This window comes from Mercenaria mercenaria, unplaced genomic scaffold (genome assembly GCF_021730395.1).
Source record: "Mercenaria mercenaria strain notata unplaced genomic scaffold, MADL_Memer_1 contig_2024, whole genome shotgun sequence".
In the NCBI taxonomy this organism is placed as follows: Eukaryota; Metazoa; Mollusca; class Bivalvia; order Venerida; family Veneridae; genus Mercenaria; species Mercenaria mercenaria.
The window spans coordinates 61,527-76,215 of NW_026460054.1; the positions used below are offsets into that span (position 1 = coordinate 61,527).

The 14,689-nt window shown below is 33.7% G+C and overlaps 1 protein-coding gene across 1 annotated transcript; it reads right to left on the bottom strand.

The window, feature by feature from the left end:
• Window positions 1-3,977: 3,977 nt before the first annotated feature.
• On the bottom strand, window positions 3,978-12,433 carry LOC128552090 (heat shock 70 kDa protein 12A-like; the record flags this gene model as incomplete). The annotated part of the gene is made up of 3 exons (XM_053533097.1): window positions 3,978-7,438; window positions 8,660-8,816; window positions 12,218-12,433. Coding segments are annotated over 3 exons (1,425 nt in total), but the record flags the coding sequence as incomplete, so codon positions are not given.
• Window positions 12,434-14,689: the final 2,256 nt, after the last annotated feature.

The window sequence follows — 14,689 nt, forward strand, 5'->3', positions numbered from 1 at the left end:
GATATTATCGTATTTGAGAGCTGCAGACCTAGATATTTCAGAAGTATTTTCAAAATGAATTTCGTGTAATAAATGTTGATTCTACGGAAGTGTGAAAGGGCCATTAGACGCTAAAAAAGCTAAAATGTTTTATCGCGTTACAGGTGTGGAAAGGATATAAAACATTTTGATACTCCCATTTCTCTGAAAATGTAATGGAAGTAAGCATTTTTATACAATCATGCCGGTCCGTTGTTGGGAGAATTGTTATTAAAATTTATATTATTAGTGTTCAGCGCTTTCTACGATTCTCCATTTAATGATAATGGATCAGAAATTCAATTCACCGAACGAACTAAATTTTACTTAATAAGTCTAACTTTATCAAATTCATTTGACAGGCTGTCTCATCGAGTTGTGTGTTCCTGAAAATGCAGAAACTGGAAGATTCTGATGTTGTGTATGTAAGTGTCAGCAAGTATTTTGGTATTGTGTATGCCTTCAAATTTGATTGTATTTTCAAACCAATAATTACACTACAAAATGATTTGTTCTGATATGGCTAAAGCATAATGGAAAGAGGCGTAGCTAGACCAACATTGTCTGTATGCACACTGCTGGCCCCGAGGGATTAAAACAAATGTCACGTGGTCATGTAATAGTAAGACATGGACTTTAGCTCTCTCAAATTTTTGGATTTTAAAGGGCATTTTTTAGGAATGGGAATGCATATTGTTTTTTGTTCTGGTCAACACTCCCTATTACACATTTTATTTACCGTATTTAACCAGTTAGAATTATCCATAACTGACAAATTTAAACTTATTGAAAGCATTTTTGGTTCAGTTTTAAACTACGGTGTTGAAATTGGTTATCATGAAGGGAAAAATACAGAAATGATACATCGTAAATTTCTTAGTAAAACCCTATGTATAAAAAAGACAACAAATCTTGATGGACTTTATGGTTAAACGGGGAGACATCCTGTGCGAATACAACGAAAATTAATCATGATAAAATACTGGTTGAAAATACTCTCTTTAAGTAATGACTGCTTGCTGAAACGCATGTATAACGTTTTAAAACTTGGTGCAGAAAATGGTCTTTCTTATGGTGGAAATAACTGGGCATTTGGGCATTTCAAATAAAACATAATTTAAATGAAATAAGTGACAAATCTGTGGATTAATCAAGAACATTTAACAGCAAATGTCCAGCAAATAAAAAGTAGAATACTCAACAATTATAAGCAAGAGTGGTACGGCAGCGTTAATAATTCTAGTAGACTATCATCATACAGCATATATAAACATTCTTTTGAAAAAGAAGAATGTCTTAAAAAGGTTAACATTTAATTTAACAAATTTCAGATTTCACTTACAAAATTTAGATTTTCGTCACATAATTAAGCAATAGAAACCGGACGATATGAGAAAACAGACTTTGTACAAAATGCAATTTAAATGTAGTAGAAAACGAATTCCATTTTTTGTTGGGTTGTTGGAGTATTACAATCTACGTCGCAAATATCTGAAACTATATTACTGTCGTTGGCCAACAGTACATAAGTTTGAAAATTTAATGTCTGCATCAAATACTCAGCTATTGAATAATTTGTCTAAATTTTTGTATTTTGCATTTAAAGAACAAATCAACAATGATTTATAACATCTTTTAAGCTCATCAATTACATTATTTTACTTAAATACTTTATCTGTAGAACATTATCACCCAGTAAGCTGTGACTCATATGTTCTTACATTACATGATTGTTGTAATTGTATTGGCTATAAATGTGCATTTGTCATTTTATGCCAAATAAAGTATATGTTATGTTATGTTATGTTACGATTTAGGGGCCGCATAGGCTCCCTGCGGGTCCAGGACAAAGCCCTGGTATGGGTTGAAGCTCTTGATGTTCTTAAAACTCATTTTACTGTTATTCAAACGACTGTGCTTTGTGTCGATTATAACATCACAGCTTGTGCTTCAGACAAAACAATTCAATAATCTAAAAAAACTTACGTGCAAATTCATGCACCACTGCCTCGGCTATTAGTTCTTTCTCCCGGTGAGTATTAAGTAGCCCTTAGCCGGAGAGACGTTCCGTACTCACGGTTGCTGCTAAGTAAGACTTAGTCTTGACACGTCGCATAGTGCTGAAAGATCTTTCAGCAGATGCTGTGGATACTGGTATAGCTATGAGCACGGTCAAGCGCGCTTTAAAATTTGAGTAAAGTTCCTCATTTGTTGTTTCAGGTGTTGTTGCAAGGCAACCTGTGAATTCTTTTAAATAAGCAAAATACGTAAATTACTTACTAAATCGAAACAACCTTGTCTTAAAAGTAGAATGTTTGGAGGTAATTTGTAAAGCCGCATCGACAACTCAAGTCTTTTTACTTTACAAAACGCACGCGTCATAAAGTCTCATTTCATTTTATTTTTTGCAGCATAATGCCTAAAACCCATAAAATATATGTATATGCATTTAAAAGACGTACTTGTGAACCTTATTGTTCTATATAAACTTAAAGGAAATACAGTGTCTGGCTTGAGGAATCTCTAGAACTGAATGAATACTATGTTTTAAGCACAGGCTTGTCAAATGTAAAATAAAGGTCTGCCATTTATGTTCGAATACTGCTTCAAGCCAGCAGTGTATATAAAAAAACTGGACATGCCTGTAAGGGACGTGTGTGTGTGGAGGGGTGGGGTGGGGGTGGGGGTGTGGGGGTGGGGGGGGGGAGGTGAATAAACACATAATCAAAATACCTGTTATGCTGTCAAATATTCAACCTCGAGTGAAGCATTATCAGTTAACAATCTTTTAAATAGTGCATTGAAAACACGGGGGAAATTGTGAATTTTAAAAAAGAAAACGCGGTAACATGAATACCCGGGAACCTGGGAACTGGAGACAACAATTGTTAGCGAATAATTTCATATAACTAAAGTGTCTTTATTAAACGAGTTGAATAATATAATGACGACGGTTTTATCTTTTATTTAACTAGTTTGGTACAGTCAATGTGAAAAGATACACACATAATATTCTTTTTATCAGACTTTAGCTTTTCCATTTGAAATATTTCCCCATTTCTTTACCTTTCCATTTTTCATTCTACGAGTATTAGCAACCCAAAATTAACCTTTTCCTTTTTTTTTTCTTTACCTGTTACAAATAATCTCAATTCAGTAGTGTAATAATTACTGACAACCAATTGTTTTCTCAAAGATTTCATTATTACGTTATGACGTGTACGTCTCCCAAAGGGACAAAAATGCATATCACCTTGATAATTTTGCGACTTTGTCATTTTGCGATTCTTTTTGGAGAGTAATCCAGTATTCGATAGACAGCTTTTGTACCATGTTATATAAGAAAATTGAACTAATCTAATATCAGAATGTTAGAACGCTATATGTTACTTGTATTTACTCAACGTTTTCTATCTGAATCTGTTTACAGCCAAGTGAGAGATTCTTCATTCGGCCATAACATTCGTGCGGGGGAATATTGATGGATAAAACTAATTCTGACCAACTTGAGCATACGATGTTTGGCGGCTGATGCGAGTCTAACATATCATTATGCTGATTACTAGCTCCTTACGATTTTGCACGATAACTGACCGAGAAAACAGGTAAGGTAAGAAGTAGACCTGTTAGCAACTGCAATATCTGAAACTGGACCAGGTTGTAATTGTTGCTGTTTCAGTAGGTAAAGGAGATAAATTTGCGTTGATTTTCATCAATCCCATTGTAACTTAAATGATATCATGAATATGTGCCTCCTTTGCCATACTCATATGGGTGCACTGTTTTAGTGTAATGTTTAAATTTGGTTCTTGGGATGTATGAAGCAAGGCTAGGAACAAGATGTTTGTGTTCATGGGCATCCTTCAGTACAGCTAGCCTGCGTGCAATGACTCTTAAATATAACTTATCTACCAGTATATAGAGTTCAATCAGTGCATAACACTGTTTAAAGAGTTTAAAATTTATTCCATATCAATGTTTATTATTATATTTTTAGCAGTAGAAGCATTCTTTATGAAGTGAATGTCAACAGAATTTAGGTATATTATATCTTCCATCTGAGAATCTGCACTTCTTGATGAGGAAGATACGACTGAAAGTTATGCAACTGCTTTACATTTATACAGTCAAACGGTAACAAATCAACATGAATAAACAAGCAAGCCCACTAACTAGTGCTAAGCTACCAATCTTTTACCAAACAAAACTTAAGAAAAACTGCTTACCACCAGTATACTATATCAACAGACGTATAAAATTTACCGAAACAAATTTCCTTCTAAACACATGTTTGTATAAGATAATCAAATTTGTTGGCAAATAATGAAGTAAACTCGAAACGACAGACTTACAGATAGTTACTTTCATTTATGCAAATGTAATATATAAAACACGTTATTACAGTAAGAACTAATTCATGTCTAGAAAGCATTATCAAAGTGTTACATGTAACATGGCCTTTCTTCTTTATACCAAATTATAAGTTTTCTTACATGTATTATATTCTGTAGTGTTAACAAATCAACAAATTTGAACATTTTTAGAGGTTTCCAACACATTTTATGTACATATTTCTTTCTTAAATCAGTATACATTCAACATTCAAATACAAAATGGTATTCATCTTCAAACTTATTACACATTTCACACTTTTTATCATTCACTGTGATACTTAATGGTCTTGACCACCGACCGACTTCTATTTGCAATCTATGTGATGCAACTCTTAAACTTACAAGACTGACAAAGTTCATTTACTGTGAAATAATCAATTTAAAATGCAATAGTTCTTGAAAATAGTGCTCGATTAGAGTCTTGTAATTTTTTCATGCTAATTTTATACCAAATTATCATTAACATATCAATATTACATATGCTTTGTTGCAGCCAAACTTTATAAAAACCGAGAGAAAATAAAAGTCCATTTTATTGAAATCACGAGTTTTCTTTGCCCTGGATCATTTTCAAAATCATTTAAACTGATGCATTTTACTTATGATATACTTGTTCTCTTTACTAGCTAAAATGTCCGTCCAATAATTATTCTAACACGACTAGCAAATAATCTACATACATGTAGAGCAAACTCTATCTCGGCTTATTCTGCAATAAACCACTCGCGTGCAATGACGTCATCCGATCCAGGTGCGTAGCACGGTCGTAAAACGTAGTCACCATTTTTTTCTAACACTATTGATACTAATATGTCGTGTTAGAATCAAAATAATAAGTTCCCAAGTGTGATTTATCGTAGAATAACCCGAGTTTCGTTCTTATGCGAAACAATATACCACTCAGGCCTACGTCCTTCGTGATATATTCTTACGCATAAGAACTCAAAACTCGGGTTATTCTAAGATAAACCACGTCTGGGAACGAATTATTTCTTAAATAACATTCATTACGTGTCTATATACAGAGTATGTATATTCTGCCTAGCTCTCCATATGTAAAATCATTTAGAGTATTTATTTAAACATAAGATTGCATGTGTACATATTCTATAGTCTGACTAGAACTAAACCCCATATCTTCACTTCCATAAATCAATATTGTGGTAATGAGCTTAGGTCTAGGACTAACATATACGTTTATTTACATCAGTACTTGTTAAACTAAAATGATTTTTGCGCTTTTCCTACTTGTGTTAAAAGAGCCGCCACATGTAAATTTTTTTCTAGATATGTCACTTTATAAACAATTTTCAATTTAATTTCCATTCATGATAAAAACGTGAGAGGCCATCTCTTTTGAATATCATCACATATGTTTTTGATAAAAGTATTTTTAAGTTCCAATTCTAAATATTTATTGTATGCTTGTATAACTAAATATCATAAGGCAAACCGTGCATTTTTACTTTTTGGCACGGAAAACATGCAAAATTAGTACAAATTACATGGATTTCAACTGAACCTTTGATTTGTCAAAAATGAATTTTGTAAAGACGTAAAGATCATGTTAAGAAATGCCCTGAGCATATTGTGATATAATTAGTACTGAAATTGTTCAACAGACGATTCGTTTTAAAGAGTAAACCCTCAAGTAAAGTACAAATGTATATGCTGTGAATTCTACTGATAGAAAAGAGATAAATCTCAGCTGCCTATATGTATATCTAAAAAAAATGCAACAAATATAAAAAAATATGAGAAAATCAAACATGATAGCTGCATGACTGTGTTATTCTACATTGCATGAAAGCACATATGGTACTTTTCTATGAATGATGCAATGAACAATTTACATAGGAAAACAGGTCTTTTCCCTTGAGTAATGGCGTTTAAAATTGTAAAGTCTGTGCCTGCATATGTACAAGGTAATTTTACAATGTAATTCAATATTTCTTTCCTGCCAACAAATTCATTTTATAAGCAATCAAAGTATGCCCTATATTTTTTCTGTCTCGTCATTTCTGTAGCTTCCACCGTAAGCTCTGTTTCGCCAAACAACATACTGACGTTAACAACAACATTGTCGTCCGTACTGCCCGGAAGGTCAACTACTATATTTCCTAGGTACTCTGTGCCGTACTCATCAACGTATTTTGGATTTGGATTGGTGGATATATACAAATTAATTGTCATCTTTTGCTGATTCGGCCAAAGCGTAGAGAGTTCCCAAGACCGCGCGTCACCAATTCTGACGGCCTCTCCACAAGCGATAAATTTCATGAATATATCACGACAGCGGTGTGTTGAACCGACAATTACGCGTCGGTTTTCAGGATGGATAGAAGGATCGTATAATGGTGATATACTTAGGCCGTATGAATATTTAGAAACGCGCGAGGACACTGCCAAAGGTCGGTGACCATAGAGGACGGCACCTTTGAGAACGGCCGAGGAAGATTCCTCCGGAATGATTATTTGTACGCCCGGAAATGTCTTCCTAAGGCGATTTTGCAATAGATCACACTCCGACAGTCCGCCGACCAACAGGAAGACATCTGTTCCTTTGACTTCCTCGTGATTTAGCAAACTACTAATGTGACTGACAATCATGTCATTGCAAGGTTTAAATAAGCTTTTAAAGATATCCGCCTGTATTCTGAATTTACCGTACACCCATTGAATTTTGCCATTATAAACTGACTCTTCAATGGCTGCCTTTTCCGTCTTCTTAGTTGATTGTCGGTATACCTCTGCAAGAGAAGGTGGAATTCTTATTGTTACTTTCATAATGTATCGCTCAGTAACATGGCGTTTACCCATTTCGAATTCACGAAGTAAATCAATATAATCGCATTGGTATTCCTTTTGGAACAGTAGAAATATATCTTTCCCAACAATCTTCTCTATCATGTGAATAAATTCATCATCTATTTTTGTCGAACCAGCTGTACTGCCACTGGCTTTGCAAACTTCTTTTAATCTGCCATCACTCTGTTTTTCGTGTACAGTTACATCCATAGTGCCACCTGTACAAAAATACACACATATGCATCTTAAGCTACTTTTGTGTTTCTTCCTAATCAAAACCACAACTACAGTAAATAACGTGTTTATTACGAACACGCTTTTGAACAGATATTACCCAATACGAGAAAAAATATTTTCTAGAGGTTGTTCCTACCCAGAAAAGCTAAGGGGAATAACTCTGAAATGACCAATAAACTGAAGCTAACAAGAAACATTGGTCTAAAGTGAGGGAACTTTTCCTAACAACTACAAAACTTGACCTACTTTTGTTTTAAACTCTTTGTATTCGATGTACAATATGTACATTTTCTTATTGCATACACTGACAAATATTTTATAAGTTGTGCTTAGGCCCTGCTAGAAAGTTTAGTAGTGCTTCAAAACAGAATAAAATAATACATAAATCTTTCCGGAAAATTTTACGATATTAAGAAACGTTACTTCAGATATTTAAGTTTTCGCTTTTAGCTAAAGTTATTTTGTGTTCTCAACGATGACAACTTGGTTTACACAAAATTTGATATAATATTATTAAAATGTAAAATATACATCCAACAATGAGAATTTACTGTATATAAGAAGTTAAACTGGTATGTGTAACGACATAGGTACACTGTTTTATATTCATCATTTCCTTTAATCATTTTAAAAGTGTTTCTTACACTTTTACTCATTTTGAAGCATATAACTGACTGTTTAGGAGTGCATTGCTGCCAATAGTGTAACACAAAAAGTAACTGTCATCAAATGTAATTACAACTTTGTAAGGAAGTGATCGGTAACATTGACTCTCTGCAATTTCCTTGTAATTATGTATATGCAAGCAATTCGACATTCTCTGGACGTAACTGTAGCTTAACATGATCATTGCTTTCTATAAAATAACCGAAAAATGCTGAAAAAGCATATGGAGAATACATAATTTGACGATTTTTGTTTCATGTACCATCTCTACATTTTCTGTTTATCTTCTCACATAGTGGCGCATACAAAGGAATCAATTCATACGCCGCTATCTCACCATTTGATATTATTTTGCCGACAGTGAAATTAATTCCACAGTAGTTTGTTTATGACTTCTGAACCTTACCTTTGGAAAAGCTTATTTTGAGCGATAGATTTTTTGACTACCTATAAAGTAATAACCAGTACCTAAGCGGCTTACTACATGTTTTTTAAACTCATTAAGTATGATGAATAATAAAATCTAGCACACTTACCCCCTAAATCAATGACTAGATATTTTTTTCCTGAAGAAATTGGTTCGAACTTCTTCTCATCTCCCTCTTTTAAATTGCAAAAAGGGACTGTCTGACAGTAAATGGAAGCAGCCTCCGGTTCTAGAGCAATGGACAGATTCTCTCCTTTTATTCCAGCCTAAAATAGATTAAAAGTTGATTTGATCAGATAAAATCTTCAACAGTCTGATTTTTCTGAACTTACTAGTTCGCTTTTTTAAGCAAATATAGGTTTATAAACATGGATTCAACGTTTGGTAACTTGTCTTACGAACGTGTTTTTTAACGTCAAATATTCCTGTTTATAGCTGCGGATATCATGTACTTTGAGGCAATCCTAATAAGAATGACATAATGTATTTTAAATTCTATTGTCTTTGGTATACTTCGGACAACTGTATTTTAATATAGTGAAATAGTTCAGACGAAGTCATTTTAAATTGAATTACTAAAACCCTCTTACGATCCATTCCCTTTCTCGTTTAAGGTAGTTAATCAGTTTTTAGTCAAGTAATGGATTTGTTCGAAACTTGAACAACTGATAATTTTCAGTTATTTGTGTTCACTAAGTGGTCTTAATACTTGTTAGATTTTCAATGGAGGTATTTTATAATTCATTTTCCTATCCTGGTTGCACAACAAGTATAAATTGAATAAACACACTGTATTTAATAAGCTGAAATTCTTAAGAAATGCAAGCGTGTAATATCATTATTACCTCCCTTTGCCTATCTTGGCTGCGCATACAAGATAGATCGGCAATGATTAACTGGGGAGGTGACACACTGTTTTAAAACATCCCTTTTGGTTCAGATTGTTGAAATATCCGAATATCTATCAAATGTAACGGTTAATTTAATTTCAAGGTTTAATTTTGCTATGGGATATTGTAACCAAGCGTAGTACACGTTTTGTGTTGCTTAGATCAAGGTCAATAAAATCGTTTCTAAAAATAGAAAAGTGGTTTTCTGATGATAACTTCACTTAGAAATGATGAAAGCAGACCGAACATGGTAAAAGCTTTCATAGAAACCATTTTTTGTTTCAGTTTAAGTAACTTGAGCCAATGTCATTGTTTCTAAATATAGAAAAATGGTTTTCGATCAAACATTTAGATTAGCAGATTTCAAAAAGACTGACATTCAATTGCATTAAAGTGCTTTTTGTAGGCAGAGAATGCTTTTTCAAGGGTTAAACTTTTATTCCATTCGCCGGGGGATACCAATTCACTGAATGTGCTTGTTACATATATAGATGAACAAAGTGGCGAAAGCATACGAACGTTTGTTAGAAATTTTGACTATGTTATTTCATACAGATACAGATGCAACGTTTCTATTATTGAACGCCATGTTTATGTAATGCATATTTTCTAGCAAGCTTTATATGTCTTTAAATACATACGCATCTGTTATAGCCTGATAGAGTATATCTTCAACGCGCAATTAATATGCAGTGAGACTGTTTTGTTCCTGTTTCAATTTTCTAATTAGATTTTAGTGTACTTAAGCTCTCAGGGTCAACACATTTATACTGTTTCGAGGGATGCGCTCATTTCGTATAGATAAATTTACATTCGGCCTGTTTCTTAGGAACGGAAGTAAAATTTCGCATATGCGCACTCTACGTAGGCAAAGATACATGACCGGAGAATGTACACTACATCAAAGCTGTATCACATTTCAATTAATTTGATCAATATAAGTTTGTGTTACAATAAATTACAAGTGTAGGATAAAGAAAAATATAATTATGTAATTCTTTCAGATTTACTTCTGCCTTGCTTTGAATGACGCACATTATAATTGATAAGGGATTCATGATGAACAGACAAAAAAAAAGAAATAAGTATAAATGGCCATAAATCTTGTTTTTCTTCAAACATTCTGTCTGAAACTTTCAGGGTTATGTTTCCCTAGAGCATCTAATATTATAAACATGTGTTATAACAATCAATCGAGCCATGTCTGAGATACGACTACGGACGGACAGAAACTGGACTATTTTTGCACTATATATACAAGTACAAAGGGCAATAAATCTTGTCCTCCTCATGTAATCCAACTAAACCTTACATGACCTCATTTCCTAATAACAGCTAACATTTCTATCTTGTTTTTTTTTGAAATCTTACAAACCAGTTCTGAGATATGACTCCGGACGGACAAAATTTTGAAAAAGTCAGACCGCATTTCTTAATTGCAGTTAACATTTCTAGCTTGTTTTTGAAATCAAACCGAATCTGAGATATGACTCTGGACGGACCAAAAAATCGAATAAAACACTATATATTTAATTCCAACGGGCCATAAATCATGTCTTCCTCAACCAATCTAAATGAAACTGCAGAGCCGCATTGCCCTATTGAAATCCTTCCAAGCATGTCTGAGATACGAAACGGACAGAAAATGATATAAAACACTGTCTTCAAAGATATGCATATGCATTGAATCACGTTAAAATATATTTCGTTCAGTTAAATGAATTTATTGCATAACTGGCAGTTCTTTTTGCCGAGGACGTTTGCATAGTCCGTTTGGGCCACGGAAGATCTGCCGGAATAAGAAGAGTTCTTCCGAGATGTTCGATTGTGCGTCTTCTGTTTTTAGATCTTTTGTGTCTTTCACCCTTTAGTCGGAATAAAAAAAACATTTAAAAAAGGATTTTTTTTTCACTTCCAGCAGACGTCCGTTTGATTGGGATTTTCTTCCAAGCTTTTCTAAAGCTTCTCGAAAGCTATTATCTTAGGTCCAAAAGAACGGGACAGTTGACAAACAAGCCTGTCAGGTGAGGTTCTCGCAAGAATGGTAAGATGCCAATTTGGCAGCTTTCACCAGGGCCAGGTTTGGACTTGAAGCCAAATATTTCAGTGTACAATTATTGCAGTGGTAGCTTTTGAACATTTTTAAATGAAATTCAGTAGCTCGAAAATGCTTGGGCCTACGGTCCTCATCGGATTGGTGGAGGTTGATCATAACCTGAAAATGACATTGATTCTGAGGTCATTAGGTCATGGTCACAGTGACCTGGGCCAGAAAAACAGTTTACAAAATATAACCTAAGAAAGCTTGGGCATAAGGTCTCTAAACTTGATACGAAGGTTGGCCATCACCGACAGCATGATGACCCCTAAATGGTCACAGTGACTTGTAACGGGGAAACTGTTTTTCGTCTATAACACAACCTATTATATAACCAGAGACATAGATAACAATTGTTATCATGTCTCTGATATGACTTTGAAAGGAGCAACACTGGACCTCTCCTGGGTTTCTTTTTTAAAAGAAGCCTACTTGTTTATTAATACGCCTCACGATGCCATAGATATGGTTTCGGACGGATAATGCTCAAACTATATCCGTCCGCCTTTGGCGAGGGATAAGCTATACCATACAATAACTAACAGCAGTATACGGTAAAGCATTTAAATAGACCACCGAAAACGATACATCTGTCAATTAAATGATAGTACCTGTGTTAAGTACCATAATTATTATACTATCATAATGAGTATTATGTATATTTAATTAACTGACAAACCATGTATGCGGCCTCTCTCATGAATTGTTTCGCCGGATCCGTCCATATAGCGGGTACTGTCAGAATCCAATGTATATCATCTTTTCCAACTGGAGTTGCTCTGACTTTCAATGAGTCAATCAAGTGGTCTTTCAAATACTTGATAACAGCGGCAAACACTTCTTTGGCATTCATTTTATTTCCATTGGCTGCCTCAAGTTCAGTTGAGCGGTAAACCTATGAGAAGGAAACTGACATGAACATAAGAGAATGATTTAACGAAATTCAATTATTAAGAAATATGACTTGCTATCACTACTTTAGTTTAATATAACCTAAATATATCTATTTCACCATCAGTATTTGTCCTGAATCTGTCGTAATATAATACAATCTGTGTTTAAAAGAAGGTGAGAAAGTTCTTTTCTTCGACACCGTGCAGATCCCCTATGGTAACATCCGACATTTTTATTTCAGATATCACGTTTTTTTTTGATTTTGTTAAAACCCAATTATATTTTGTATTTACGAAAGAATTCGTAAATACAAAATGATATTTCGTATTAAAGAAATATAATTACGTTTTTTTACAAATAACAAAGAATGTAATATCTGTGCATTTGACTATTTTGATGCTGGATAGTGACTGTCACTGGAGTGTTTAATGACTCCAATGTGGACAATAGCCCAAGTCTGTGTCAAATGCATTTAATACTAATAATTCATGGAAAATTTCATTAAAATAAATACACACCATGTGTCATATCATATGGCTAACAGTGTTGAACAACTATTGTAAGTTTAAATCACATCAATTTAGTAAAATCTGAGATATAGCAAAACAGGAGCATAAATTGAACCTGCAATTCAAAGTAAAAAAGGGGTATAACTCATTACATTTTGCTGCCAGCATTACGGAGATCGTGTCATATGATCAGGATGATGTTGTTGAACAACCGTTTTAAGTTTGAATCAAATCTATGTAGTAACAGAGATATGATGAAAATACATCAAAATTACCGGAATAATAAAAATAAACTGGAATTCTTTGTAAAAAGTGGACATAATTCTTTAAATATTTGCACCAGAGCTTGTGTCATATGGTAAGTACAATGATGTTGAAAAACTATTTTAAGTTTGAATCGAATTCATTAAATAATATAAAAAAATAATGAAAGTGAACCAATGTTAACCCGAGATTCTATGTAGAACGAAGGCATAAGTCATGAAACACTGGTGCAAAGGTACGGCCCTTGTGTTATATGATGTGGGTTATGATGTGGTACAACCATTTTAATTTTGAATCCAATGCCTTTTGTAATAATAGAGACATCTACAGTGAAAATGTATTAAAATTAACCTAAAATTCTATGTAAAAAGGCACTATAATTCATGAAAAATTGGTACCAGAGTTATGGACTTTGTGTGATGACTGTGAACTATTTTAAGTATGAATCAAATCAATTTAGTAATAACTGAGACAGAGTGAAAGTACACCAAAACCTTAACCTTCTATTCTAAGTAAAAAGGGGGAATATTTAATGACAATTTGTGCGAGAGTTATTACCCATGTGCCATATGATGTGATTGATAATGAGGAATAACTATTTTAAGTTTGAAGCAAATCCATCAAATGATTACAGAGATAAAGAAAAAAGTTCATCAAAACTTTAATCAAGGTGTGGACGCGAAAGGACGCCGATGAAGATGTGGACGCAGACGCCCGACGCCCGTCGAGTAGGATAGATCTAAAAATATATAGTCGAGCTAAGAAACATACGCCGTTTGTGAAACAATTCACCAGCGACAAAAAAATGATAATCACCATTTTCTCCCGGCTCATTTTCCGAAACAAGAGCTGTCGTTAAACATTTGAAAATGTTTGTCAATATAGACTGAAGACAATGAGTAAAACTGAAACAAGGGGACTTACCCACGTCACTTGTTCAAGGACAGGCTCAAATCTTATACTATATTTAGTCTTAATTAAGGTAAGTTTCCTCACGATATGTTCGTTAATCCTGTATGGATTTATAATGGTTTAACATAAAAAAAGAATAAAGCACCTGTGATTTTCAAATATAACAGGGTTTTATGCATGAATCTTGTAGGATTTTTTCTAAAACTTACTTTCTATCGGTTAACTTGACAATCAATTAAAAAGTAAATCTTCCATAGAACTTTAATCAGGAAGCAACACTGGCGCCGACGCCGGAGTGAGTGCAACAACCCTCTTTATTCTCCATAATTTGGAGTTAAAAACGAATTACAAAATGAACACAAAGTTGGTCTGTGTTTTTGGAACATTTCTACTGATATAGTACCTATGAACATGATTGTTTGAATATATCAAAACCTACAAGTATATAATTTGAACATGGAGTCTACAAAAAGCACTGACAAGAAAGATAAGAAGTCAAGCGATAAAATGCTGTATTTTTTCGTGTAGCTTCCTAAACGTTTTCAACTCTTAAATCATAATGTTTAAATACG